This window comes from Neolamprologus multifasciatus, chromosome 20, assembly GCF_963576455.1.
Source record: "Neolamprologus multifasciatus chromosome 20, fNeoMul1.2, whole genome shotgun sequence".
Lineage (NCBI taxonomy): Eukaryota > Metazoa > Chordata > Actinopteri > Cichliformes > Cichlidae > Neolamprologus > Neolamprologus multifasciatus.
This window is the reverse complement of record NC_140458.1, coordinates 32,309,381-32,335,973: the sequence shown is the minus strand read 5'-3', so window position 1 is coordinate 32,335,973 and position 26,593 is coordinate 32,309,381. Positions and strand designations below refer to the sequence as shown.

Genomic DNA, 26,593 nt, shown 5'->3' with positions numbered 1-26,593 from the left:
TTAGCACGTACAGAAGGGTTAGACTGTCCTCCACGTTTATTCCTTTTAAGGTTTCTAATCATAGGGTGGACTATGGTGCATGTAGTAGCATCTGAGAATAAACACCTGAACTGTGAAAACCCAACATATATCTGGCTCTATGGGCGTATTTTGGGTTTGTGATAGTTAATAAACTGTAACTGTATCCTTGTTTAACTCACAACTCCCAGACACAGGAGACGATGTTACCAAGAGCATCTACCCGACCATGTTGTCATCATCCAGCAAACTACTGGAATGAAAACTAGATGGTTGTGCAGCAGACCTGTCTACTGTATATGTGGTGGTGGGGGGCGAGCCACCCAGTGAGGCAGAATAAATTACTAGTGTCAGAGAGAAAAATGACTCTGCCATCGTTTCACACCTATTTTAATTGTGGGTACACATTGACACGCCTGTTAGGTAAGGACCAAAGACAACTGAGCAGTGAACTGTGCCAGTTAACTTTAAAGAGTGTGGGGAAAAATCTGGCCCTATGCATTAATAATAATAATAATAATAATAATAATAATAATAATAATAATAATAATAATAATAATAATATGAAGACGAAGGCAATTTGCACATTAGCATATTCAGTCAGTTCCTTTGATCCATCTGATTAAAGGCTACCTGTGTGACGCCCCTATTATTAACATCCCGGGACCACTGCAGATGTTCGGATCAACTGCTGACGTGCGCACGAGCGGATGAGTCAAACCTGCGTCAGACACCGTCGTGACTTACCATAGTAATTTCTCCATCCTATTGGGGGGGTGATTTATTCCACAACACAGTCATAACCACGTGGAAACCAGAAGCGTGAGCGGGTGTGTTTTTTCAGATCTAGAGAACATTACATAGAGAGACAAACGGTTGCAATAAATTGTTACCTGCTCAAGTTAATGTGATTATAGGAGCCCAAACTTGTGGCAGGCGCCGAGCTCCTGCGTCAGACTTTACGCACCATGCGCCCTATGTGACTGGAAGCTGTGATTTTGCATTTCTTTACGCACAGAGATGGTGCATACGGAGACCGTGCCTGAATGAAGCTAGTTTATCGTACGTTGGATGTATGTTATCACAGTGAGTCGTTCTAACCGATTCTACACACAGCAAAAGGTAAGAAACGCAGTCCGGTAACCATTTTCGTGTTATTTATTAATGCATTCATGGTGTAGCTCTGAGACGAGTAAATGGTTTTGTATTGTCGCGATGCACTTGCACAGTTGCAAAAACATCCTACTTGAAGTCATTTAACAGAGAAGAGCGACAGCTTTCAACACATCACCTGACAAATGGTGGCTTCGCCGCGCCATTCACGGTGTGCGTCGTTTATTAATCCCCTGCGCTTGACGCTGTCGCGCCATGTGTGTCCAAATTTGACTCAAATATAACAAATTCTGCGGGGAGGCGGATCATCTGCTGACTTACATCGGTGCCTTTTGCAATTCCGCATTTTTATTATAAGGTGGCTGGTTTGACCTTGACAAGGTATCAGAGGTTATACCCACTCGTTTACTCGTGCTTATGACCACGGGCCTGTGTAAAACGTGCCAGAAGGATGCTTGAACATGGCCACACAGGTGATGTTCTGATCCCACCTTCTGCCTCTTTGTTGTTCAGGAGCGATGGCATCGTGCCATCTAACCAAATGCAACAGTGACACCATCTTCTATCCAGAAATGACTCAAATCTAAGATCTGCAAGTGAGACAGTTTGTGATTGCTGCCTGATTGACAGTGCAACAGATCCCACCACAAACTGTCACCTTCAGTATTCCCACTCTCTCCTCCCCTCTGTTCTGTCACAGTAGCTCTGTGTTATTTGCAGCCGTCCTTCAGGGCATATTATGTCTGTCCATTTGAGATGGTGAGAGGAGAGGCAGGCAACCACTGATGCTGCAGGGATGGGATTTCAATTTTGCAGGAAGAGCCATTGCTTAGCAACCACACTAGATAAAAGTGGAGCATATCTTTGTAGAGAACCTGCGCTGTTACATCATCAACACAAAACTGTCTGAGGAGAGTTGGGAATACAGTTCCAGGAAGAAGAAGCAGGAACAAGCATCTGCCTCTGAGGAGGCAGCCACACACACGAGCCACAGGGGTCTATTTCCATCACTCCTTTGGAAAGCAAATGCTTTAAAGTCTGCAGCACATTATCCTTTGCATGAATGTTCTGTTTTCTCTGCAAGCACAATCATTTTTCAAAGTATTCTGAAAGAAGCAAAAACACTTCTTGTCACTTTGTTTCCCTCAGATGGTGATTGACGACTGAGTCATAATCTGTAACAGTGTCTTGCACTGTATGTGAAGCCCTGCTGTCTCTGTAATGCACCATCTGTGTCAGCACATACTGTGAAACCCAGAAAATTGCTGTGTACTGCTACAACAACATCGAAAACTTTCACCACACGCTATTAGTAGGTCACAGTGGCAATCCTATCTGCCATTCGTGTCTAACAGACCACCATCATCCCAACCCATAAGTAGAAATTAGGCCAGTTTGTTACTAACTATACCAATGTTTCCATTCGTTTGGAAAATAGGGCAAAAACATCATGTGGACATTCTTGCAGGGCTCCAGGTTGCAAGTGCCAAAGCTGCAGCTGAGTCAAAAAATAATTTTGTTTTGCAAACATGCACACTGTTGTTTCACACCTCATTCAGAGAGTGTGTGGTGATGAGTCAGTATTGTGCAGTTGTAGACCGCTGTGGGAAAGGTCACCGCTGTTCTGGGATCTGTTTCGAGCACTCCGAGCTGCTGCGTGTCGTGACTGCAGTTGAGGAATTTGATGTGCGTGCTACTGGTTCAGACTTTGGATGGGCTTAAGAGTCTGGCCGGCTGGCAACTATTCTTTGAGAAGTCGCTGTGAGAACAGGACCGGCTCTGATTTCAGTCGAGTGCATCTGTTTTTTAAGATTAGACGTTTTGTCTTCAGATCAAACACCTCTGGCTTCTATTCTCTGTTCTTGAACTGCCAGAGTGAAAAGTCAGATCAAACTCATCCCACACAGCGAAACAACAGCAAAAGAGGGGGTAGGAGACAGGGGGTCTGCCTTCAAGGTCTGTTTTCATTCATCCACTACTCCTTTAGCAGCTCTTTTGGCATTTACAGCAAAGAGTAACTTTCTCACAGTGTCTTCACGTGATTTTCACACCAGTCTTTGAAGGTCAAGCATGTCAGTTTGAGCTTTCATGCTTGCAACCACAAATTTACATTTTAATTTTAAAAGAATTAGGTTGCTGGTGTTTACTGGGTTTCCCACTGTGTTTTATAGCAGGAGTAGGTCACCGACACAAAGACCAGCCCTCGTCATGTGCAGTGCAGCTATTTCACTCAACACATTCGGTATAGTTTAAGGCAGATCTTCACTTATTTTACTCCCTTTTTTAAATTTTCATGATTTTTAGTCATTTTTCCGATTGAATATCTGACTAAACTGCGGTCAGTTTAGGTGAAGGTAAACAAATGTTTGTGGGCAAGACCAGACTAACCATACCACTAATACTCAGACGCTTGAATCATCAGTGACTTATTATAACATACATACAAGCTGTTTTTTTGTTTGTTTTTTACTTTAGCCTCAGTTGATTACAAATGTAGCTGAGTTGCTTGAGCTGAGTTTTTCATTGTCAAAAAAGCTCAGGACATAATTACAGTAAAACAAGTGCTTGCCCTGTTACACAGTGTCTTTGTGGGGCTAACTGTGGAAAGATGACCCCACTAGATTTCAGACTAGTTCTGCTGCAAGCAAAGGTGTTGCAGGAATATGCAACAGTGGGCAAGTATTCCTGCTCTTGTTTGGTGGATGTGTCTGAAGTGTTAATGATACTGCTTCTGCTTCCATAGAAAACCAAAACATGAAGTAAACAGGATGTTTAGTGCATAAATGTCCATCGTTGCATATGAGAGTGTAATGCTAAATTTGGGTTTGTTATTAAATTACTTAATATTTATAATAATGTGACAGCTGGGATAGGCTAGGACCCTTGTATGGATGGATGGATAGGCTAATATTAGCGCAATTCCAAGAGACTCACATCTTCTGGAAAAAAGTAATGGGCCTCTGAAAAATTAACACAAGAATTTATTACAGCTACACTGTGCTCGATCAGCATCAAAAATGTTCAAATAACATGTAGACAAGATTTTGAAGTTGTGCAATAAGAAGAAAAGTATACAGACACTAATAACTGATGAAATTTGCTCAGAGGCCTTAGTTTTACTGCTTTTTCTTGAAACCAGTAGTCACACAGACAGGCTTTATGCTGCTGGTCATCCTATTCACATGACCCAACTTTAGTAAAATGGGCCCTGCTGTGAAATGGATTGTGTTTCAATCTTTGTACCTCATTCACTATAATGAATTGGATTACTGAAATGCCTCATGGCTCTGAAGTGCTGCTGTTTTTAGAAACGTTTTGAGTTCTGGAAACTAGTTGAAGCAACATGCTTTATGTCACGTTCCATTAGTGTGGCTCCTGAATTGGGCTTGTGATGCTTTATAGGCCTGAAATTAGCTATTTTTTAACAGTAATTTTTCTTCTTTATATTCTTGAATTAATTGCATTTTTTTTAAAAAAGAAAACCATGATGCCAGTTTTAGCTTGATTCTGGCTGCAGTTCTGTACTGTATGATTTTCCTTCTGTAAAATCTTCATTGTGCAAAATTCACAAAAAACATTGCTTTAAAAAAAAAGAAGAAATAATGATGGCTGAACAATTACCAGAAGGATTTTTGTACATAAAATATCATCATATCAATCATAATGAAAGGTTAGATTAAAACTTTGGGTTTTTTTCTCTTTGCAGACCTACTAAACCACAAAGGTCATCCCCTGGAAACTTGCCAGCCTCCATCCATTCTCTCTCCTGGCTCTCATCTTCTTGCTTCTGTCAACGCCCTGGTCTCGCAGCCATGCCAAAGAATACCAAGGTTACTCAGCGGGAGCACAGCAATGAGCCGGTCACTGAGTCAGTGGCCGACCTGCTGTCTCTGGAGCACCCCATGGACTATAAGAGCAGTCAGATGAGTATGGGTCTAAGTCCTGGCTCTACTGCGCCAGTAAAGGCCCTGCTGCCATCTCCTGACCCAGATGCAGAGGATGGCCGACCAGCATGGAACAACAAGTTGGAGTACATCCTGGCCCAGGTGGGCTTCTCTGTGGGTCTGGGGAACGTCTGGAGGTTTCCCTACTTGTGCCAGAAAAATGGTGGAGGTAAGTGGATGAATACGTGAATTTGGTTTGTGTAACTACAGGGTGGGCCATTTATATGGATACACTGTAATAACATGGGAATGGTTGGTGATATTAAAGTCCTGTTTGTGGTACATTAGTATATGTGAGGGGGCAAACTCCTCAAGATGGGTGGTGACCATGGTGGCCATTTAGAAGTCGGCCATCTTGGATACAACGTTTGTTTTTTCAATAGGAAGAGGGCCATGTGACACATCAAACTTATTGGTAATGTCACAAGAAAAACAATGCTGTGCTTGGTTTCAACGTAACTTTATTCTCTCATGAGTTATTTACAAGTTTCTGACCAGTTATAAAATGTGTTCAATGTGCTGCCCATTGCGTTGGATTGTCAATGCAACCCTCTTCTCCCACTCTTCACACACTGATAGCAACACCACAGGAGAAATGCCAGCACAGGCATCCAGTATCCATAGTTTCAGGTGCTGCACATCTCGTATCTTCACACCATTGACAATTGCCTTCAGATGACCCCAAAGATAAAAGTCTAAGGGGGTCAGATCGGGAGACCTTGGGGGCCATTCAACCGGCCCACGACGACCAATCCACTTTCCAGGAAACTGTTGATCTAGGAATGCTCGGACCTGGCACCCATAATGTGGTGGTGCACCATCTTGCTGGAAGAACTCAGGGAGCGTGCCAGCTTCAGTACATAAAGAGGGAAACACATCATCATGTAGCAATTTCAAATATCCAGTGGCCTTGAGGTTTCCACTGATGAAGAATGGACCCACTATCGTTGTACCTCATATACCACACCAAACCATCACTTTTGTTGTTCCAACAGTCTTGGAGGGATCCATCCAATGTGGGTTAGTGTCAGACCAATAGGGTTGGTTTTGTTTATTAACTTCACCATTCACATAAACGTTTGCCTCATCACTGAACAAAATCTTCTGTGTGAACTAAGGGTCCTGTTCCAATTTTTGTTTTGCCCATTCTGCAAATTCTGTGCACCAATCTGGGTCATCCTCGCTGAGATGCTGCAGTAGCTGGAGTTTGTAAGGGTGCCATTTGTGAGTATCTAATATCCACCGAAGGGATGTTCGACTAATGCCACTCTCCAGTGACATGCGGCGAGTGCTACGCTGTGGGCTCTTGCTGAATGAAGCTAGGACAGCCACTGATGTTTCTTCATCAGTGACAGTTTTCTTGCGTCCACATTTTTGGCAAATCCAACACTGAACCAGTTTCACAAAACTTAGCAAGCAGTTTGCTAACTGTAGCATGGCAGATGGGTGGTCTCGTAGGGTGTCTTGCATTGAAATCTGCTGCAATGACCCGGTTACTGCGTTCACCAGATATCAACACAATTTCAATCCGCTCCTCACGTGTTAACCTCTTCGACATGCTGTGAACAAAGAGAAACTTGTAAATAACTGATGAGAGAATAAAGTTACGTGGAAACCAAGCACACCATTGTTTTTCTTGTGACATTACCAATAAGTTTGATGTGTCACATGAGCCTCTTCCTATTGAAAAAACGAAAGTTTTATCCAAGATGGCCGACTTCTAAATGGACACCATGGTCACCACACATCTTGAGGAGTTTACCCCCTCATATATGCTAATGTGCCACAAACAGGACTTTAATATCACCAACCATTCCCATGTTATTACGGTGTATCCATATAAATGGCCCACCCTGTAGTTTGCTGTCTCATAGAACTGGAATAAGTGGCCAGATGGGAGCAGTTAACAGCACTCACTGTTTTTATATTTCATCCTTTCCTTAAGCATGGTATTTGTTTCCACTCCACAGTCCTGCCTGGAAACTATTTGCTCAAATATGAGTTGAGTAACAATGTTCACATTTAGTGATTGCCATAAAAGTTAATTTCCATCACATCACAGACAGAAAAATGTGAGTGATTTCAGCTAATTTAAGTCCCACCTAGTTAGGTAAGTTTATTTATTCAAGAAGTCTCATTAAGGTTAAGCTCTCTATTACAAGAGAGCTAAGAATAAATTACATGTACACAAGATCACAGTAATTAATCCCGTCACTCAAAACAGTCTCCACATTCAGACGCACGAACACAACAATCAAAAGTCTCGTAAATATTGTTGAAGCTTTGAAGTCCCTGTGAGGAGTGGATGTCTCTGTCTTTCAGGTGTGTTGTAGCTTAATCCTGTGTACTCAGCACTAGAAAAAGTGTGGGTAGGTGGATGGATATGTGTGCATGAATTTGGTCTGGCTGTCTGATAGAAGCAGAAAAACCTTTTTTGTGACCAAAGTTGGAGTAAATAATATTTGCTGGGTTTGGGTTTCACTTCCTATAAACAGGCCACCCATGGTGAACATGTATCCTTCAGGGTGCTGAGTAATGTTAACAGGAGGTGCCAAGCCAAGGCTGTTAAAGTGATTTTTTTTTATTAGTTCTGTAAAATATTTCATTAAATAAGTGGCCAGATGGGAGTAGTTAACTTAACAGCACTCACTGATTTTTTTTAACCTTTAAGCATTTGTTTGCTCTCCTCACTCCTGTCCGTAACCCGGTGTGTGCCTGGAAACTATTTGCTCAAATATGCTCACGTTTGATGATTGACATAAATAATAATTCTACTTTATTTGCTGTCATAAATCCCTCATTTCCATCACATCACAGAACGAAATATGCGAGTAATTTCAACTAATTTATCTCCTGTTTTTACACTTAATTGGTTGAGTTTGTTCATTCAATAAATATCATTGAGTCTAAGATAAAGAGCGCTGAGAAAAATTGCACAAGATCACAGCAATAAAATTCATCCACATAACCACAATAATTAAAACTGTCATAAATGTTATTAATGCTTTAATGTGTCTCCGAGTAGTGAGTGTCTCTAACTTCAAGGTTTGCTGCAGCTCAGGCCTGCAATAAGGTGCAAGAAATAGTCCAAGTACAAGAATTCAGTCCAGAGCATAAGGTGTCAGAGTCATTTGTTGTGGTTGCCTTGTTTTGGTTTAACTGCCTAGTTAGAAATTACCATTGCTGAGCAAGATATTCAGCATAAAGTGATGTAGGTCAAGCCACAGCTCTTCAGCAGATTTTAAGATTTTAATGCTGAGTGACAACTTAGTAGAGGTGGGAATCACCATACATCCCACGATACGATGTTATCACAATACTTAACGCACAATACGATATTATTGCAATTTTTAAAAATATTTTGCGATATTCAGATTCTGTACATAAAGGTAAACTTCATCAATATTCATTTTATCTAACATCAAAGTCTCACACTCAGTCTTTCTCTCATTTCAGTTTTATTGTTGACAAACTGAACGGTTTGTATTACAGTCTAGTCCAACTTAACTGAATCAACCATCTGGTACAATTATAGCTATTCTGAACCATGCAGTTTATGAAAACTACTATAAAAAAGTTTTAAACTTAATTAAAATAAAACATGTCTTAAATTAAAATAAGTAAACTGTCATGTTTATTGCTGCCAAAAAAAAAGTTAAACACATTTGGACAGTGAAGGAATGTCAGGATTCTTGCTCAGAAAAAGGATCAACATGCTCTGAAGTCAGAGTTTTTTGTAACAAAATATCGATTTCTGCTGTCCCTGTATCGATACATTATTAGCAAACAAAATATCACGATACTACACAGTATCGATTTTTCCCCACCCCTACAATTTAGCACATGGATAGGTCTTGTCACATCATATTTTTATATTATTTACAGATTTTTATATATATATAATCATTATTGAATTTAATTGAATTCAATGTTATTTCTATAGCACTGATTCACAACAACAGTCACCGTATGACACTTTATGTTGTAGGGTTAAGACCCTAAAAAGCCAAAATGTAAAAAAAAACTAGTGGTTGGATGTGGTGGTGTATATGCACACAGAGAGTGAAAAAGTGAAGAAGACATGCTCAGTGCATCCTGGGCAGACTAAGCCTATCACAGCATAACTAGGGGAAGGTTCAGGGTCACCTGATACAGTCAAAACTATAAACTTTATCAAAAAGGAAAGTAAGCTTAAAAGTAGAGAGGGTGTCTGTCTCTTGAATCCAAACTGGGAGATGAGGGGAATGAAAGTCAAATGCTCTGTTTCCCATTCTTCTTTTAGAAACTCGAGGAAAAACCTACAGTGTAAGAACAAGGTGCTCTATTAGGATAATTACGGTATTGTGAGGTCTTTAACATATGATGATGCCTGATTATTCAAAAGTTTGCATGTGAGGAGATGGATACAACACACTCTCTCTGGTCCCAGTTACTACCCTCGCTGTAGTGTTCTGGACTTTTCAGAGAGCTTTTAGAGCAAACATTGTAACAGTCCAGCCTAAAAAGTATCGACTAAATGAAGGATAGACGTTTATTGGTCAAAATGTGCTTGTAATGTCGAGCTGAGCTGGACAGTAAAAATATTGATGCACAGAGTAAATAGTGTGCCTAATATTGAGCTTTGAGGGACACCATATAAGTCATCTGGGGAAGTGATTAAAAACAATTAGCAGCAAGAGTTTGAACACACAGACAAATGTGATTTTAATGAGCCGTTTGCAGTGACGATTGAAGCACCGTGTTGCTTTTCATCTCGTGAACAGCAGCAGTTGTAACAGTTATTGTGTAAAGCTTTGCTGTTGACTGATACATTTTATTATCTTATTATAGGTTAGCTTCCAGGACTTGGGACAGACAAGACAGCAGCAGTGTTTCCTGTTGCATCTGACACACACACAGACGACATTAACCCAGTTCCTCTGCTGTAGTCAGAGGGACAGTCTCGTCAGTGTTTCTCAGATTTAGCCAACGCGCGCTGTCAGCAGCTACAAGACGAGGTCGTCTCCTCACCGAGACGAGGGAGCTCCGAGAGGTCTGGCATAATGTTGCGAGATCCTCCACTTTAGGCTTTGTTTGCTTTTGTAGCAGATTTCTCAGCCTTGTCTCTCAGGTGATTTACTGGTATTATGATGAGATGAGATGGTGGCGATGACTGAAATGGAGGAAGTCGAAGAGTAAATATTAATTTCCTTGGCTTTCAGGCATCGTGAGTGCTTTGTGTGGGAGGTGTGTGTAGAGAGGGTATTTGAAACGTGTGATAACAAAGCGAAATCTGAGTATGCGTGCATTTGCTCATATTAATCAGAGTGTGTGCATATTTGAGCACATTAATGAGTATCTGTCGCCGCTGACGCTTGACTTGGTGGGAGGTGCTGCATTGTCTTGTCTGGGCTTGTTCCCATGATAATGACAAGCTGTCTCTAATTCTTTTTATCAAGTTTTCCATCACTTTCTTCATATTTTGAGTCAAGCCTTTCATGACAAAGACACATTTTAGGCTTACGTATTTCACCTGGTGTTTTAAAACGAAATAATATTCATAATTAATTTGTGTTGTTGAGCTCATGCCTCATGGTGAAACCTACTATTTGCAATATGCTTGAGTTTGTCTTTACAGAAAAAAAGAATAAAACAACTCGAGTTTTAAATAATGTTTTGAATGCAGTCATACTTGGATTCATTTCAACACAATTTAACTGTTTTCTCTTATAATCAAATGCAGGATAAACTCATATCATCGCCGCAGTGTTCAGCAAATATCACTCATTTCTTTAAATTTGCAAATAGGGACTACCATTTGCCAACACACTTAAATATATACGAGACACAGGAAAATACATTTGTAACAAATTTAAAAAAGGTTCAGTAAAGCATAAGTTTTACTACTAGACTATTAAAACTTATGCTTTAGTGTACCTTGGCACTGATTCTCAGAGTCTCTTGAACTCTACAGGAGGCGTGAAACACTTCCGAAAGACATTTCCTCCTTTGGCGTTGTGATGATGTGGAGCAAAGTGCAGGCTGGCGAGTCGATTTAAAGTCTCCCACAGGTGGTCATACAAAACCAGCATTCATTGTGTTTAGCTTTTACTTCAAACTGTTTCTCTTTTTAAATTAAGAAAGAAATCGGTACCATATTATCTGACCAAGAACCTGCTCATGAAGTCCTGTATCCCTAAATATGGGGTTTCTAGTGTGTTCTTCATATATAGTGGTTTGATATCTTGTCAAAAGCATATAAATAGTGTGGATTATCACTGGTTTGGCTCAGGTGAAATGTATGTAAGGAAAAACAAAAGCTAAAGCAGTCATCTCGGCTGTTTTTGTTTTTATCTCGCCACATTTTCCTTGTTCGTGTGTCTGCTGCCCGACGTAGACATCAAAAAGAGCTCAGCACATTAGCCACTTCTCCACGCCACTGTGTAACACGACACTGTGTTCTTGTCTTTGTTCCCTTTGTCTGCTGCTACCTCTAATAGCCACTTCCGATGTTATCAGAAATTTTATTTGAGTCAAACGTCACCGGCGTTTGTTTTTAGTCTGAAAACAGGCGTCTCTCTCTAGCTTTCCATCGCTAACCCATCCTTTGAGTGGTTTTGTCACCATGGTGCCCCTTCATTTCTTGACGTAAGCATGACTGGACGTGACTTGTTTTCTGTGAGTGCCTGCTGCTCTCCCCGCATCGCTCCCCCTTTGTGAAAATGGACATGGAGATATCAGACAGAATGAATGGAAGTTAAAAATGAGGAGTGAGAGGAAGAAAAAGAAATTGTGAGGGGCATTGAAGACGAAAAGAATAGATTCCAAAAATAGGATCCGAGAAAAGAAGAGAGAAAAATTTAACAACATCCCCTCTGCTGCTTTGAGCTTTTGTCCTTCGCTGTGCATAGATTTAAAACACACAAAAGAATCTGTGCATGTTGCAGCCAATTATCCTCCCCCTGCTCCTTCTCTGTCTCTCTCAGGTGCATACCTGGTGCCATACTTGATTCTTCTCATCCTCATTGGCATCCCACTGTTCTTCCTTGAGCTGGCGGTGGGTCAGAGGATCAGGCGTGGCAGCATTGGTGTGTGGAACTACGTCTACCCAAGGCTGGGCGGCATCGGGGTTTCCAGCCTGATGGTAAGTGGGTTATGTCGCTTAACGTGACCTCCGATTCACACTCAGTTTACATGTGATAAGCAATGACTTCACTGATGCCTGTCACTTTTAACTTGCAACCATGTTAGTGGCTCTGTGAGGACATATTGACGTCAACAACACCTCCCTAGAAATGTTTCTGCATGTAGGGTTGACGCAGGCCACAAATATTGTGATTGGTGTGTTGGTGATTCCTTCTGTGCTTTTACCCTTTCACCGCAGTTTTTGAATTTATCAGTGAGAGACTAACAACCAAAGCCTCATTACAAAGATTAATAATCATAGTAGCAAAATAACAACAACAACAACAACAATCTTTATTTATAGAGCACATTTAAAAACCAGCGGTATACCAAAGTGCTTAACATAAGAGACAGAGAAGTAACACGAGTATTATAATGCCTTAGCAAAGTATCAAATATCCTCACAGGTCAATGCCACTAATACACAGGGGTAATATAAAATGCATATCAAAATAAAAACATAATAAAAGCACAAGCCATAAAAATATGTATAAGAAAAAATAGAATATGTCTAAAAGTCAGGTGCGAGCATTAACAAGCAGGAAAGGCGAGATTAAACAAATAGGTTTTTAACCGTGATTTAAAAGATTGGATGGAATCAGACGCCCGGATCACAATCGGAAGGTTATTCCGGTTATTTACTCTGGTAAATAAAGACTCACAAATGTCAGCAAAGGTTGCTGAAACAGGATGGATGTGTGGAAAAACATTCCAGCGTTTTATTTGTTTCATGTCTGGCACTGCAAATAAAACATGACCACAGACTAATTAACATATAATGCACCGGGGGCGATGACGTCGGCCACTGAAATCGGTTACGTTGTAGGCTTTGCAAAGATACCCCTCAGAAGTCAAAATCGGGACTTAGTGGTGATCCATCCAGTAATGATGTGGACATTTCAGGTCAAACCACAAATGTCTCTGTCACGGTGGCAATAAAAGAAAAATCAGAGGGGCCGTTCTGGTGAGTTCATGAATGCCTGTATGAAATTTCATGAATTATTCATTTTTATTAAATTCACAAGGTCGTGATTTTCTCAGTTTTGCATGACGTTCACTCTATTAAAATAAATAAATATAAATAGATAATACTTGTGCTTCTCTCTCTAAATTAACCCAGTTAAATAAACATTTAGCTGCCTAACCACTGGACCAATGCAAATTTATTTATGAGCGACTAAGATTTGACGTTTTACTGTTAGTGGAAAATTTGGTGACATATTTTTTCCACCTCGTAGTGAATCACCGGACTGTAAAACAATAAATAACAGATGATGTTCCAATCTAATGGTCATTTTATGATATCTGAGTTGATCTTTTTTTTAATTATTATTAATTTTACTCAATTATACATCCATAAAAAACCAATGATTAATAAAAGTAGTGAGCCTTATTTATGGCTGCTTTATTTAAATGCAGTTGAGTATTGTGCTTCTTTTGCATCATGATTGAAACAGCCTGTGAAGACATACAAATGCGTTTAAGACCAAGATCCACTTTATACAACTGTGTTAAAGAATGATTTTCATCACTTTAAATGCTCATTGTTCTCTAAGACTACAGACATGCTGTGCCGGACTCCCTTTGCCTGCTCATATTACTTCCTTTTGTTGCATTAAAGAGAGCAACATGCAAAGATCAGCGCCGATCGCTGTCACAAACTATTCCCAGCAGCAGCAGAAGTAGTGACCCATCAGTGCTACCAGCTTAAAATATAGCCAGTCAGCAAATGAGTCTGTCGGTCTTTCAGTTTGACTCTCTTCCTGATAGTGATTTCATCCATCCAGTGCAAAGCCGGAGATGGAAAGACCTGGCCCGGGGCAATGAGGCGTGTGGCAGCTCGGATATGGCAGAGTGAGATCAGGAGCTATAAATACCTCCTCATAGAGGACCCGAGCTTTAGCTGCTGAGAGCAAACAGCTCAATAATTTATATGCACTCTAATTTAAACTGTGTGCTTTGCATCTACGCCATGACTCAAGAAAAAGAGTCATGGCATAAACAATCTGGGTTTGTGTGATTTGTTTTTCACAATGTTAAGTGTTGCTGTTTTCCTCTTATTTTTCTTCAGGTTTGCGGCTTTGTGGGCCTCTATTATAACGTGATTATTGGCTGGAGTATCTTCTACTTCTTCCAGTCTTTTCAGTATCCACTGCCTTGGGCTGAATGCCCCATCCACAGAAATGGAACTCAAGCCGGTGAGTGAACACCACAGTCCACTAAATCACTAAACAGCTGCAAAAGGTTGAACATAAACGCACAGCAGAAAACAAACGTCCACATGAATGCGATTTTGTTTTATGCCCCATGACACCGAGTACAGAAAAATAAATAAATACGAGGTTTCCAACGAGGTAATTTCACATTCAGTAATTATAGCAGGAGATGCAGACGCGGCACTTAGCAGGATGCCTTTGCATTGAAGCAGCTTTCTGCTGCGGCTCTGTGATCAAGCAGGAGTGTTTCGGCAGACATCTAGCAAATAAGTGTTTGCGCTGTCTCTACTGCTGGGCCGGCCCTGCGCTTCATGCTACATGACAGCTCGGTTGCGGCACTTGTCAGACCGCATGACCCGTCTGAGGGTCAGTAGCTCTAATGGCTGGCAGCTGGTAGTCTTTGGGGCACACGCAGGTTCTGGCAGAACAAAAGGCATCAACTTTCATTAGCCTGAGAGGGCAGGATCCTGACTCTGCTCATGGTTGTAAAATCAGTGGGCATGTAGTGATGTTAACTATTTCCAAAGGTGGAAAGCATTGTAACTAAGCAGGTTTACATAAATAAATGCGATTTAATTTATTTCTACTTTATTTTCCATTTTACTGCAACAGAGTATCAACATAGCTATATTTAAATATTCTGTAAAAAAGGAAAATTATAAACATATAGTGATGATTTTCACTGTCAAATAATCTCCTGATTATTATTTTCTAAATGACCCATTTTGTTCTCAAAGTGCGAAGAAAGAGGTTTTAATAGGTTTTCATAGTTTTGAACAGCTGGAACCTGTAAATGTTTTCTGTTCTTTAAGCAGTTGCTAATTAATTTTATGCCAGCTGACTAATCATTACCTTACAGGTTTTTTTTCACTCCTGTTCCTAATTAACAGGCCATTTTAAAACACTTTTTGTCACTTTTTGCATGTACTTGAGAACGTGAGATGTGTGTGTTTGTGTGGTTTGTTTGTGGGGGGATGAAACAAAGGTCAGCTGGCCAGGAATCAAACGGCAGACACCACAGTTATGTGGCGTGTGCACATAAACCATTAGGCTATTGGCATCTTCAATTTATTTTTTTGAGTTGTTTTCATTCGAAACAGTGGGAGCGCCGCCTTTCAGCTTGTAAGTGCAAATTCATTCATTAAAAGAGTTTTGCCATGAAATAAAACCAAAAACTTGAAATATTTGCCTGTAAATTATGAAGAAATTGCTTATTTTGGAAAATGCATTTTCTCCTCAAGGAAGTAAAGAATTTCCTTCAAAGTAATTATAAAAATCATGAAAATACTTCTTATGTAAATGCATTATTTATAAGATTAAGACTAACAATAATTTTCATACTGTGTTATTTTTTTGTAGCTACTGCTACTAAATTTCCATTTCTGGCCTTTTGCAAATGATTTTATTTAAGATAAAACATCTGTCAGGTTTTCTGTTCTAAAAGTACACTGGATGCATTTAATTATCGGTGTGCTTTTCCCTCCCCGTCTTCCCGTTTGTTGTTGTTACAGTTGTGGAGCCAGAATGTGAGAAGAGCTCAGCCACCACTTACTTCTGGTACCGCCAGGCTCTTAACATCACCAGTAGCATCGACGACACTGGAGGTCTGAATTGGAAAATGACCCTGTCCCTGCTGGTGGCCTGGATCATGGTCTGCCTGGCTGTCATTAAGGGCATCCAGTCCTCTGGAAAGGTACAGGGTTCCACTGAGTTAACAAAACAAGGCTTAAACCTGCTAACTATTGAAATTAGGATTCTGATTTCAGTCATACGCAACACAGACCCAGAATAAAGCCCACAAATAATTTGGAAAAAACAACAACTTGAAATTTCTATTTTTATTCAGTGATTCATCCTCATCAGAGAATGTTTGGGGTTGTTTTTTAGGCGAAGGTAAGATGCTAAGCCTCTTGTCTGCACTTGTCTGTTTTGGGATCTCATCCATATTATGGAAGAAAGGAACATGCAACATTAATAAACTTAAACTGAACCAAACAGAAAGTGTTTCAGGATGCAGATGGAAAATTCTTAGTTTGGCAACAACTGCAACAACATCCTGTAATCTTGATCCAGGGAATGAGTCATACGCAACAGCAGCATCCAGCTCAGCGTCTCAGTAGGAAAAAGCACAACAAAGAGCTGATCGCCAAGTTCTGACACACTATTTTAAACTCTAAACTTGGTGATCTAATTATCATAGTTCTGTAGCGATTCCCTGAAATGCTGCAGGGAGAAATATTTTACTTTAGGAATTCATCTTCATGTTTCAGTCCACAGATTCAGTGCCAAGCAAACACAAAACACTGTGTGTGTGTGTGTGTCTTTGCACATCTTCCTCTATGTGTAAGACCTCTTAATGCATATCCATGGAAACACAGTGTTAAAGTACTTGACTTTCTCTCTTAGGTGATGTACTTCAGCTCTCTTTTCCCGTATGTGGTGCTGTTCTGTTTCCTGGTGCGAGGTTTGATGCTGAAGGGAGCAGTGGATGGCATCGCTCACATGTTCACCCCTAAGGTGAGGGACCGTCAGAGTTCATTTGACCACAGAAAAAAAAGGGAGCATTTTCAGAACGTATTTATGTTGGACTACAGACTAAAATCTGAAGCCTTCTCCTCTCACGCTGCTGACAAGTGACACTCTAAGTGACATTTGGTCCACCAGGCTGTTCAGCCATGTGTGGCTGATGGTTTTAGCATCACGTACTCAGATCCTCTCACAGGAAAATGTCACGAATGCCCATCACTTGTTCTGTGTTGGGTTGATAGCTCCCTCTAGTGGTGAAAGTTTATGACAGCAAAGTGCTTTGTAGTACAGGCAGTTTGGTGTTGATAAAATTATTCAAAAAAAAGCCAGATTAGGTAGTGGAAAAGGAAAAGTGAAAAGTAAGATCAGCATCCTGACTTATTGTGAAAGAAAATGCATTTACATTATTATGTCAATTCAATTCAATTCAATTTTATTTATATAGCGCCAAATCACAACAAAAGTCGCCTCAAGGCGCTTCATAGATACAGAGAAAAACCCAACAATCATATGACCCCCTATGAGCAGCACTTTGGCGACAGTGGGACGGAAAAACTCCCTTTTAACAGGAAGAAACCTCCGGCAGAACCAGGCTCAGGGAGGGGCGGGGCCATCTGCTGTGATTGGTTGGGGTGAGAGAAGGAAGACAGGATAAAGACATGCTGTGAAAGAGAGACAGAGGTTAATAACAGATATGTCCTTTGTAGGATCACGTAATGTGCATTAATTTGGGGACTGATTAGCTTCAAAATGAATATTATAGTAGAGCTGAGATGAAGTTTAAGTTTTCCACTTACAGTGAACAGGACTAAATGGTAAATCAACTGGTTCTTATATGGCACTTTTCTACTAAAGCACTCAAAGAGCTGCATGCAGCATTCACCCATTCATACACGTACATTCACGGCTTTCTATCTGACATTCACACACGTTCATACTCCAATCAACAAATGAGTATCATTCCCAAGGACGCTTATTCATTCACTGGAGGACATGCAGCAGGGATCAAACCACTAACCTTCAATTAGTAGATGACCTGCTTCTGATTTATAGCCGCCTCACACATAAGCACATCCACTTTTCTCAAACTATGGCAACAGATACGTACAACTGATTTAAGAAAACTCTCTGTAGAGGTTTCCCTTAGTGTTCAAGTACAGTGTGGCTGCTGTGTTAACTTTTTGAATGGCCAATTTAGACTTAAACCCACATAACATGGTCAAAAATCTGGGATAAAAAACTCCAAGCAGACTTCATATTCATCATGGAAAAGATGGAAAAGATAGTGTAGTCAGTTCATGTATTTATCTTATGGTGCTGGACATGTTCATTTAAATCATCCAATGAAAACACGTGATATGTTAAATATATGAAATAATAATATTCTGGAGATTTTTAGAATAAATATGAAATATTATCTAAACTCTTTTTGTCTGTCCAGCTGGAGAAGATGTTGGAACCACAGGTGTGGAGAGAAGCAGCTACGCAGGTCTTCTTTGCGCTCGGACTGGGCTTTGGCGGCGTCATCGCTTTCTCCAGTTACAACAAGCGAGACAATAACTGCCACTTTGATGCCGCACTGGTTTCCATCATCAACTTTCTCACCTCCATCCTGGCCACTTTGGTAGTGTTCGCTGTGCTGGGGTTCAAGGCCAACGTCATGAACGAGAAGTGTGTCGTCGAGTAAGTGCGTCGCGCCGAAGCAAACGCAACCTCGGCGATCTCAGATAGAAAACTAACATGTTTTTCTTCTTTGCATCTCCAACCCACGTGCAGGAATGCAGAGAAGATCCTGGGCTACTTAAACACAGGTGTGCTGAGCAGAGAGCTCATCCCTCCTCACATCAACTTCTCCCACCTGTCTTCCCAGGACTACGCAGAAATGTACGCAGTTATAAAGACAGTGAAGGAGGACAACTTTGCCCAGCTGGGCCTGGACCCCTGTATCCTGGAGGATGAACTGAACAAGGTCAGCGGGAATAAATCTTCGAGGCAGAGATGATAATCTGATTGTATATCTGAATGAAATACACGAAGGATAGTTTAGAGATTAGAGAAAAGTGGCTGCAGGTAAAGCTAAATTATTATTAAGGAGACCAAAGGATCCTTTTATGTTGTTAGCCAGAGACAAATTTGCGTTAGCGTTACCAATGAGAGTAAATGTACTTTATTATATTATTATATAATGAGTATAAAGTAGCTGGGTTGTTATGAGCTGCTTAATAACCTTCAGGTTGGGATTTTATTTCATGATCAGTGACTGTTGTGATTAACTCTCTTTTTGGTGCCAAACCCTTTTAAAGTGACCATAACTCCATTGCCATTTGTGCTAGAGACAAAATGCAGCAATATTCAATGTATCATCGTAGCTCAAAGCATTCATAAGGTACTGCTGTCTTCAAATGGTTCCCTAAATATGAGAATTGTTTTGTAATTTTACAGCCAAAAATGACAAAATAAGTTCAGGCAGTCTGTATGATACTTGGGTGATAAAGCGTACAGAATACAGCAGATTATTTCGTTTCGTTGGATCATTGTGGGTTTTCAGGTCTCTACGGGCATTTATTTGGTGTAAGTGGATAAAAATGAATATTGCTATGCAGCTAGTTTAGGCTATGAGTTGCACTCTGGAGAGTACCCTGATGCCACTACATGGTTACCTGTGAATCACTGGTTTAGCCTGATCCCCTGAGCTCAAACTAGTATGTTACTTTGCCTCCCCAGCTACATCAGTTTAATTTAAACCCTCAAATTCATCTTGCTACTCCTTACTTTACAGATGATTTCCGCGCTAGCTTGAAAATGACCTTGTTAGATTGAGTCCAGAGGCGATAACTCATCTCTGTGTTATGCTAATATGCTCATAACCTGCCTGGCTACCTCTGTGTAGTCTCTAATGTTGTTAAAGCTTTCCAGTGTGCCTCTTACTAGTTAAGATCACTGAGTGGCCCCTGGAAATATTGTCAAGAGCAATTGCCTTGCATAATTTGATTGTTGGTCTCTGTTATGTTGTAATTTTAAGCTTAGTGCACTATCCCGCTCAAAGTGCATCTTTATGAACTCTTTATAAATCGCCTCCGTGGCTACACTGCATAAATAATGTTAAGTGGGCGATATCTCTCCATCTTCTAGGCAGTTCAGGGCACCGGTCTGGCGTTCATCGCCTTCACAGAGGCCATGACTCACTTCCCTGCCAGTCCCTTTTGGTCCGTCATGTTCTTTTTCATGCTGATCAACTTGGGCCTGGGAAGCATGATCGGCACCATGACCGGCATCACCACACCCATACTGGATGCCTTCAAGATCCGCAAAGAGATTCTGTGTGGTAGGTGCTGATTCTGCTTATATTCTTCTTCTGTCCTTTGATGATTCTAACTCAATATTTCCTCTCGCCTCCCTCAGTGGTTTGTTGTATCATAGCCTTCCTGTTGGGGTTGCTGTTCGTGCTGCGTTCAGGGAATTACTTTGTGGCAATGTTTGATGACTACTCTGCTGGTTTGCCCCTCATTGTGGTGGTGATCCTGGAGAACATCTCTGTAGCCTGGATCTATGGAACTAAGAGGTAATTTGCGCAGATGTGCAAAATGATGACTAGACCCTCATACTGCAGCATAGTCATTCTTTCATTCACAAGAAAACATTGACCAAAAAACTCCCCGTTTTACTCAGAGTATATTTGTTGAGACATCGTTTCTACCTTGCTACAGGTTTATGCAGGACCTGGAGGACATGCTTGGGTTCAGGCCATACTCCTTCTACTTCTACATGTGGAAGTTTGTGTCCCCTGCTGTCTTGGTGTTGCTCATCTGTGCCACTGTTATCGAGATGGCCGTTAGTCCTGCAGGATACAATGCCTGGGTAGAAGCTGAGGTCAGTAATCAGAAGCACTGAAGTTGCTTGACTGAGAAACATTTGACCAAATCCTCCCTTCTTGCAATTCATCTAATTTTCTCTCCTCACCTCTTCTCATCTCTCCCTTCGTTTCATTTGATTTTGTCGGCCATCCTCATTGAATTCTTTTGCTTTCAGGGCTCGGACCGTTTCCAAAGTTATCCTCCCTGGGCTTTAGCCATGGCCTATGCCCTCATTGTCGTTGCCATGCTGCCTTTACCCATCGTCTTCATCGCCCGCCACTTCAGCTTAATCTCAGATGGCTCCAACAAGCTCTCCGTCTCCTACCGTAAAGGTATGATGAAGGACATCTCCAACCTGGAAGAGCAGGACGAACAGCGTTTCATCCTCAGCAAGAACCCCAGCGAGGCTCCTTCTCCCATGCCTGCCCACCGCGCTTACCTGGGCCCCGGTGGCACCCAAGAGATGACCAACACCAACTACGGCACCAGCACCAAGACGGGCTACCAAAACATCGGCTCGCCCGAGTCTGAGCTATGATCCACTGACGTAAAAAGTCCCTCCTTTAAACCCCGGCCCTGCTTACAGAGAGGGAGGCAGTGGGTGTGAAAAAGGGAGAGAAAATTCACTTGCAGCATTCATCACACCTTAACCCCCAGAGCAAAATCCCTCTATTCCCCTCATTCTGCTCCATTACCCTTCACCTATGTTTCTCATCGTCTTGTGCTGCTAATTGCACGTCAGTCTCATCCATGATGAAGAGCTCATGGGAACGTGAGACCAAACAGATATGACAACCATCTCTATCTGCCAGGAGATGGGGCGGAAAAAGAGCCAAATGAAATATAGAAGAGTCCAAAGGCTTTGTCGGGTAACGAGCTCTGGTTGAGGTTAAGGTTTTTTGTAATGCTAACATAATTTACATTGTAGTGAACTGTAATGTGTGCTCATCAGTTCGTGCTTCTTTTAGTTCACCTGGAAAGGATTGTTATGTGTGGGGATAGGATGGAAGGAGATGGAAGAAAAGCACTCATCTTGTCCTGATCTGCATCACGGTATGAGACGATTTCTTATCTAGAAAATGTGTCAATAAAAAAACAGTATCTAACAATTGATTCAAATAGCGTAAACAGTGTTACAAGCACATTATATCTTTAAGTTTATTGTGCCTATCACACATCAGCAATAATAACCAGTCACAATAGTGTCTTCATTCAAATGTGGATCTCCTTCTATCTTGTTTTTCCCCCACTGATGTAGAATACTGTACATATATGTCGTGCAATAGTTTGAGATGTCACCGTAAATTGTGCATATACACTGCAATAGTGCAAGTCAAGGGGCGGCGTTTCGCCTCTTCACGCCATGAACACAGAAGCACAGGCGCCTGCTATCGTTAGAGCATCTCTGAGCCTTAACACAGAGCAGCACTTTCCTTTCAAAGGATCCTTCCCCTCAGCAAGCACTTCCCACTGTCTCTGTGCAGCTCCAGACCTAGATGGCAAAGACAAAGCTTTTCCATTTTAATCAATTGTTTTAATCATGCTGTTTTAATTAAAGCCTTAGAAGGGCAGCAGCGGCAATGCACGAGCAAGAATAAGCACGGCGACGTGTGTTTGATCAGAAGGCAGCTTCATGCTTGTCTGTCTCATTGTCAGAAAAGCAAAATGCAGAGGAGGAATTGGAAATGTGAGTTTCGTATCCGTGGGCACGTCCAGATGCGCAGGTGTAATTGTGCATGCGCAAATGTGTTGTCTGCCACTGAATGAGAGCTGCTGGTGACCCTGCCTGTTTAAAAATAGAGCTGCGTTGCCCAGGGGAAGCCGTGGCAACACACCATAGATACAGATCCTCTTGTGATGTGGAGGAGGAAGAGGAGAGCAGACACCTCGCTCTGTCTGCTCCACCTGCACGGCTGTTTGCTCGGTTACACAGACGAGACATTTTACGGTTGATGCCCTTCAAGAATATGTTTCTGATGTTATACCTGTACATTGAATAACAGGTTCACTGCCATGCTGTGCTGTGGATTAATCATATGTCATCCCTGAGTGGATGGTATTTTATGTTCCGACTCAATTGTACATTCCTCGAATTGTGACCACTCTATAGAGATATAATTTCACAAGCACCATAAACTACACCTCGATGTCTTTTTCTGTGATCTGAGGTGTGAGAGTGAAACCTTTTTTTATTTATTTTATTGTGTAATCTCAAATCATAGCATATTTTTAGAATTATAATGTGGATATGTACTCTGATATAAATGTTTGCAGTGAGTGGTAATACGTGGTTTAACCACTGGGTGACTCTGCTGGCCAGCAGAGGAGCCAATGACACTGTCCTGTGGCCCCTCCCTGAAACAACACCAGTACTTGAGACTGAACAGATGTAGTGTGAAGCACAGTCAGCCACATTGTTCGGTGCCTGAACAGATTCTGTGTTGTCTGTTTGCCTTAGGCTTTATGAGGGTTTTTTTCTCCTTGATTATTTTATTATTTTATCATGTAGAGTTTTCACCAATGTTCCATCATATTAATTTGCACTTTAATTAGGGGGAGACCCTGGAGTTGTTTGTTAAGCACACGTGTAAACAAGAAAAGAGAGCAAAGTAAATATAGGGGCCAAATAGTTTAAGATGGCTCAACAGAAATGCATGACAAGGCAAAAACATCTAGTCCGCTGTATCTTCTAAAAGACATTTATCTTTCAGTGCAAAATGATAGTATTTTAAATCTCATCATCTTGTCAAAAGTACTATGTAAAAAATTGCCCTGTCATCCCTTTGTGGTAGCCAGTAGCAGAGAGGTCGTATCACCCTGCATCCTATTTTGCTAAGCAATCCCTATGATACGATGGGCAGTACCCCCTACAGCATGGCTCTTGCTTTTAGTTGATGACCTACAATGGCTGTGATGCATTGCTGACTGGTATTAAGACAATACAGCTCAAATCTATTGCCCTGTCTCTCAAATGATGCTTCGTCTTTCATTCATAGAAACCATGAAAATGAAAGAGTTTAATGAGTGAAAGTCTGCATTAAAGGAAACATGATATAGGGGATAAAAAGTTACAAAAGAGTAGTATTAACATCTGTAGATGCAACTTAACTTTGCTAAAATGCAGCTGACAGGGCCTCCTGTAAAAACTGTGCATGAGAACTATTTGTGATGCAAATGGCACTTAAGCTGAGGTAAAGACACTTAACCTGTATTTAAAAAAAAATAAGTTTTGGTTTGGATAAAGCACATTTTGGGTAAGCACAAAATAATTTTATGTCAAAATAAGCAACAAAATCATTGTGAATGAAAGGGGCGATGAAACGTAAACATCATGTCAGTAATATAGCTGTGATTGCTGCATCCTGCAAGACTCCACTAAAGCATAAAGCTGCACACTGAAATAAATCCTCATAAAAAATTAAACTGCACCATAAGTCTACAAAAGCACCTGAAGCTACAAAGTGATATGCACAATGCATAGATAACAATGTTGAACTAATGCTAATGCAGTGGGTCCTATATGAAGAAAGCACAACAGCAGGCAAGCTTATATTTTTCTCTACAATTAGCAGCGATCGGCGCTACTGGCTGCAGAGTGGCCGTAATATGACAAAGCACAGCTGAGATTCCCTCTAACAATAAAAATCACCGAAACTCTGCAGCAAAGTGGGAAAATATCTTCTCTGGTCCAAACCGTATCGATTTCTTACCGAAAACAAAGATTCCAACTCCAGGGTCTCTTTTGTCTACGTGTTAACGAGGTTAAGTCAGTTCAGTTACTAAGATGAACTTCCCAATAGCAACGTAAAAGTACATTTATTTAACCGTGCAGATAATCTTTATGTGACCAGCCATAGTTATATTTATAGTATTTAAGACAGTGTATTTACTCTGTACATATCGATGTACATTCTGATAAATTCACACTGAATATCTATAGTAAGAGTGACAGGGTGTATACTTGAGCTGTAAATAATAAATGTATATTTTGAGATATTTTTTGATTTTTTGTACTGTCAGTGGTGTCACTTTGGTGTCTGTTGGTTTCTGGTGTTTGTGTGTGGTCGTTCTCGAAACTTAGCCGAGTGCCTGTGCATACGTGTATGTATATATCAGCGTGTGTATGTGAGTGTACGTGAGCGAGTGAGCGTGTTTAAAGTAAAGGTATATGTAGCTTTTTGGTGTTTAAATGTGTGTTTTTCGCCTCTCTCAGTGTTGTGTGCTGCTGACCTAATCCAGTAGATAAAATCCTGATGTTACAGTCAGCTGGGACCACTGATGTAAGCAATCTCTAGTCTGTGTTTCTCACTGGAACTGCGGTGGCTTCCAGCACTAAACTGGCAAAACACAAATCAAGATGAAATGTCTGTCTACAAGAAAGAAGACAGAAACTTTCATTTGTTGGTTGAAGAGCATTCAGATCTGTACAAACATGATGGAGGGAACAGGAAATTAAAATAACCACTTTTATTAAACAGACCATGACGTGCGTCTCATTTGTTCTGTTGTTTATGCTGAAATGACTTAACACATTATGTTTATAATCTATAGATTCAATAACGGCAAAAGGTTTGTTCAGAATAAATTAGATTGTAGTGATGGGTGAAGGAAAAAACAATATTATAGACTTGTGAGGCTGCTATCTGTCGAAATGCATATCCTGTGTCATTGATCATCCCCACCACGCATTTAAAAGTTAATATATGCATATCGAGGTCGATTTTTTCCCATCCGTGTACAGTTACTGTGGCTTAAATGAGGACGTTAATGCCAAAACTGTGTGAGAATGAGGAGCAATGACGCTTTTACCGTGTTTTTAGGGGATGAACTTGTTTACTTGGTAGTAATGCCACAATATTAAGCAGTTTTAGAAATAATTATCCTTTAGGAAAGATGAATAACTTACTAAAAATGTCAAAATCAAATGCATACGGTTCGTAGACTGTTCTTGTATCTGCCAACCCCATGATAAATAATCGTATTAGTTTTCTGTAACCTGGAATGTTTTATAGTTTATTGCCCTGGCTAACCTCGAAGCTTTTCTCATGTGGCTTCATCTTCCTGCAACTAAACTCACTTCCAGCTTTGGCAGACATTTGCCTTGAAATGGACCCCAATCTGTGATCTCACACATACACGTGAAGAATGGTCTACCAGGCCAGGCTGTGCAAAGGAGTAATAAGCCAGCACTGACATAAGATTCTCCCACTGCCATGATGAAGGCTGCTCCCACTTGTAAATCCATCATATGATAGACTTATAACAGCGTGTCAACAAGGACTTTTCACCTGCTGTTTCCTGCCGTCGCTTTACAGCTGCTCAAACAGATTCAGAGTTTATATAGCAGTGCAGTCAGATGGGACAGAGACACATCATCAAACCAGCAGGAGTCACACAGGTATTAAAATGTTCTTGCTCCTATTTCTAACACATGGCTCTTGATGCATTCTCATAAAGTCCTCACTGCTTGAAAAACAATCTAAAAAGGAGTATAGAGTCTAATTGTTGCTGCCATTCTGCTGAGTAGTGGATTCAATAATATGCCACTCCAAGCCCAGGGGCCACTTTGAAGTCTACAGAGAGACATTACTTTAATTGATATTGGCTAGCATGTACTTTGTGTCACGATAAAGCAGGGACTGATGTTTCTGCAGCTGTTATGTTTTTGGCCACACTCGCTGTGTGCGTGAAAGTCAAGCTGTTTGCCTTCCACACTCAGTCACACGCTTCCTTCCTTGGCTTTCCAGTGCACTTTGAA

The 26,593-nt window shown here is 40.9% G+C and overlaps 1 protein-coding gene across 1 annotated transcript; it reads left to right on the top strand.

The window, feature by feature from the left end:
* The first annotated feature begins 786 nt into the window (after positions 1-786).
* On the top strand, positions 787-25,314 carry slc6a17 (solute carrier family 6 member 17). The gene is made up of 12 exons (XM_085145877.1): positions 787-1,140; positions 4,838-5,244; positions 12,041-12,198; positions 14,311-14,437; positions 15,967-16,148; positions 16,862-16,972; positions 18,423-18,664; positions 18,758-18,950; positions 20,114-20,306; positions 20,384-20,543; positions 20,689-20,851; positions 21,011-25,314. Exons 2-12 carry the CDS (start codon positions 4,944-4,946, stop codon positions 21,371-21,373), a joined length of 2,193 nt encoding a protein of 730 aa, XP_085002003.1. The 5' UTR covers positions 787-1,140; positions 4,838-4,943; the 3' UTR covers positions 21,374-25,314.
* The last annotated feature ends 1,279 nt before the right edge of the window (positions 25,315-26,593 follow it).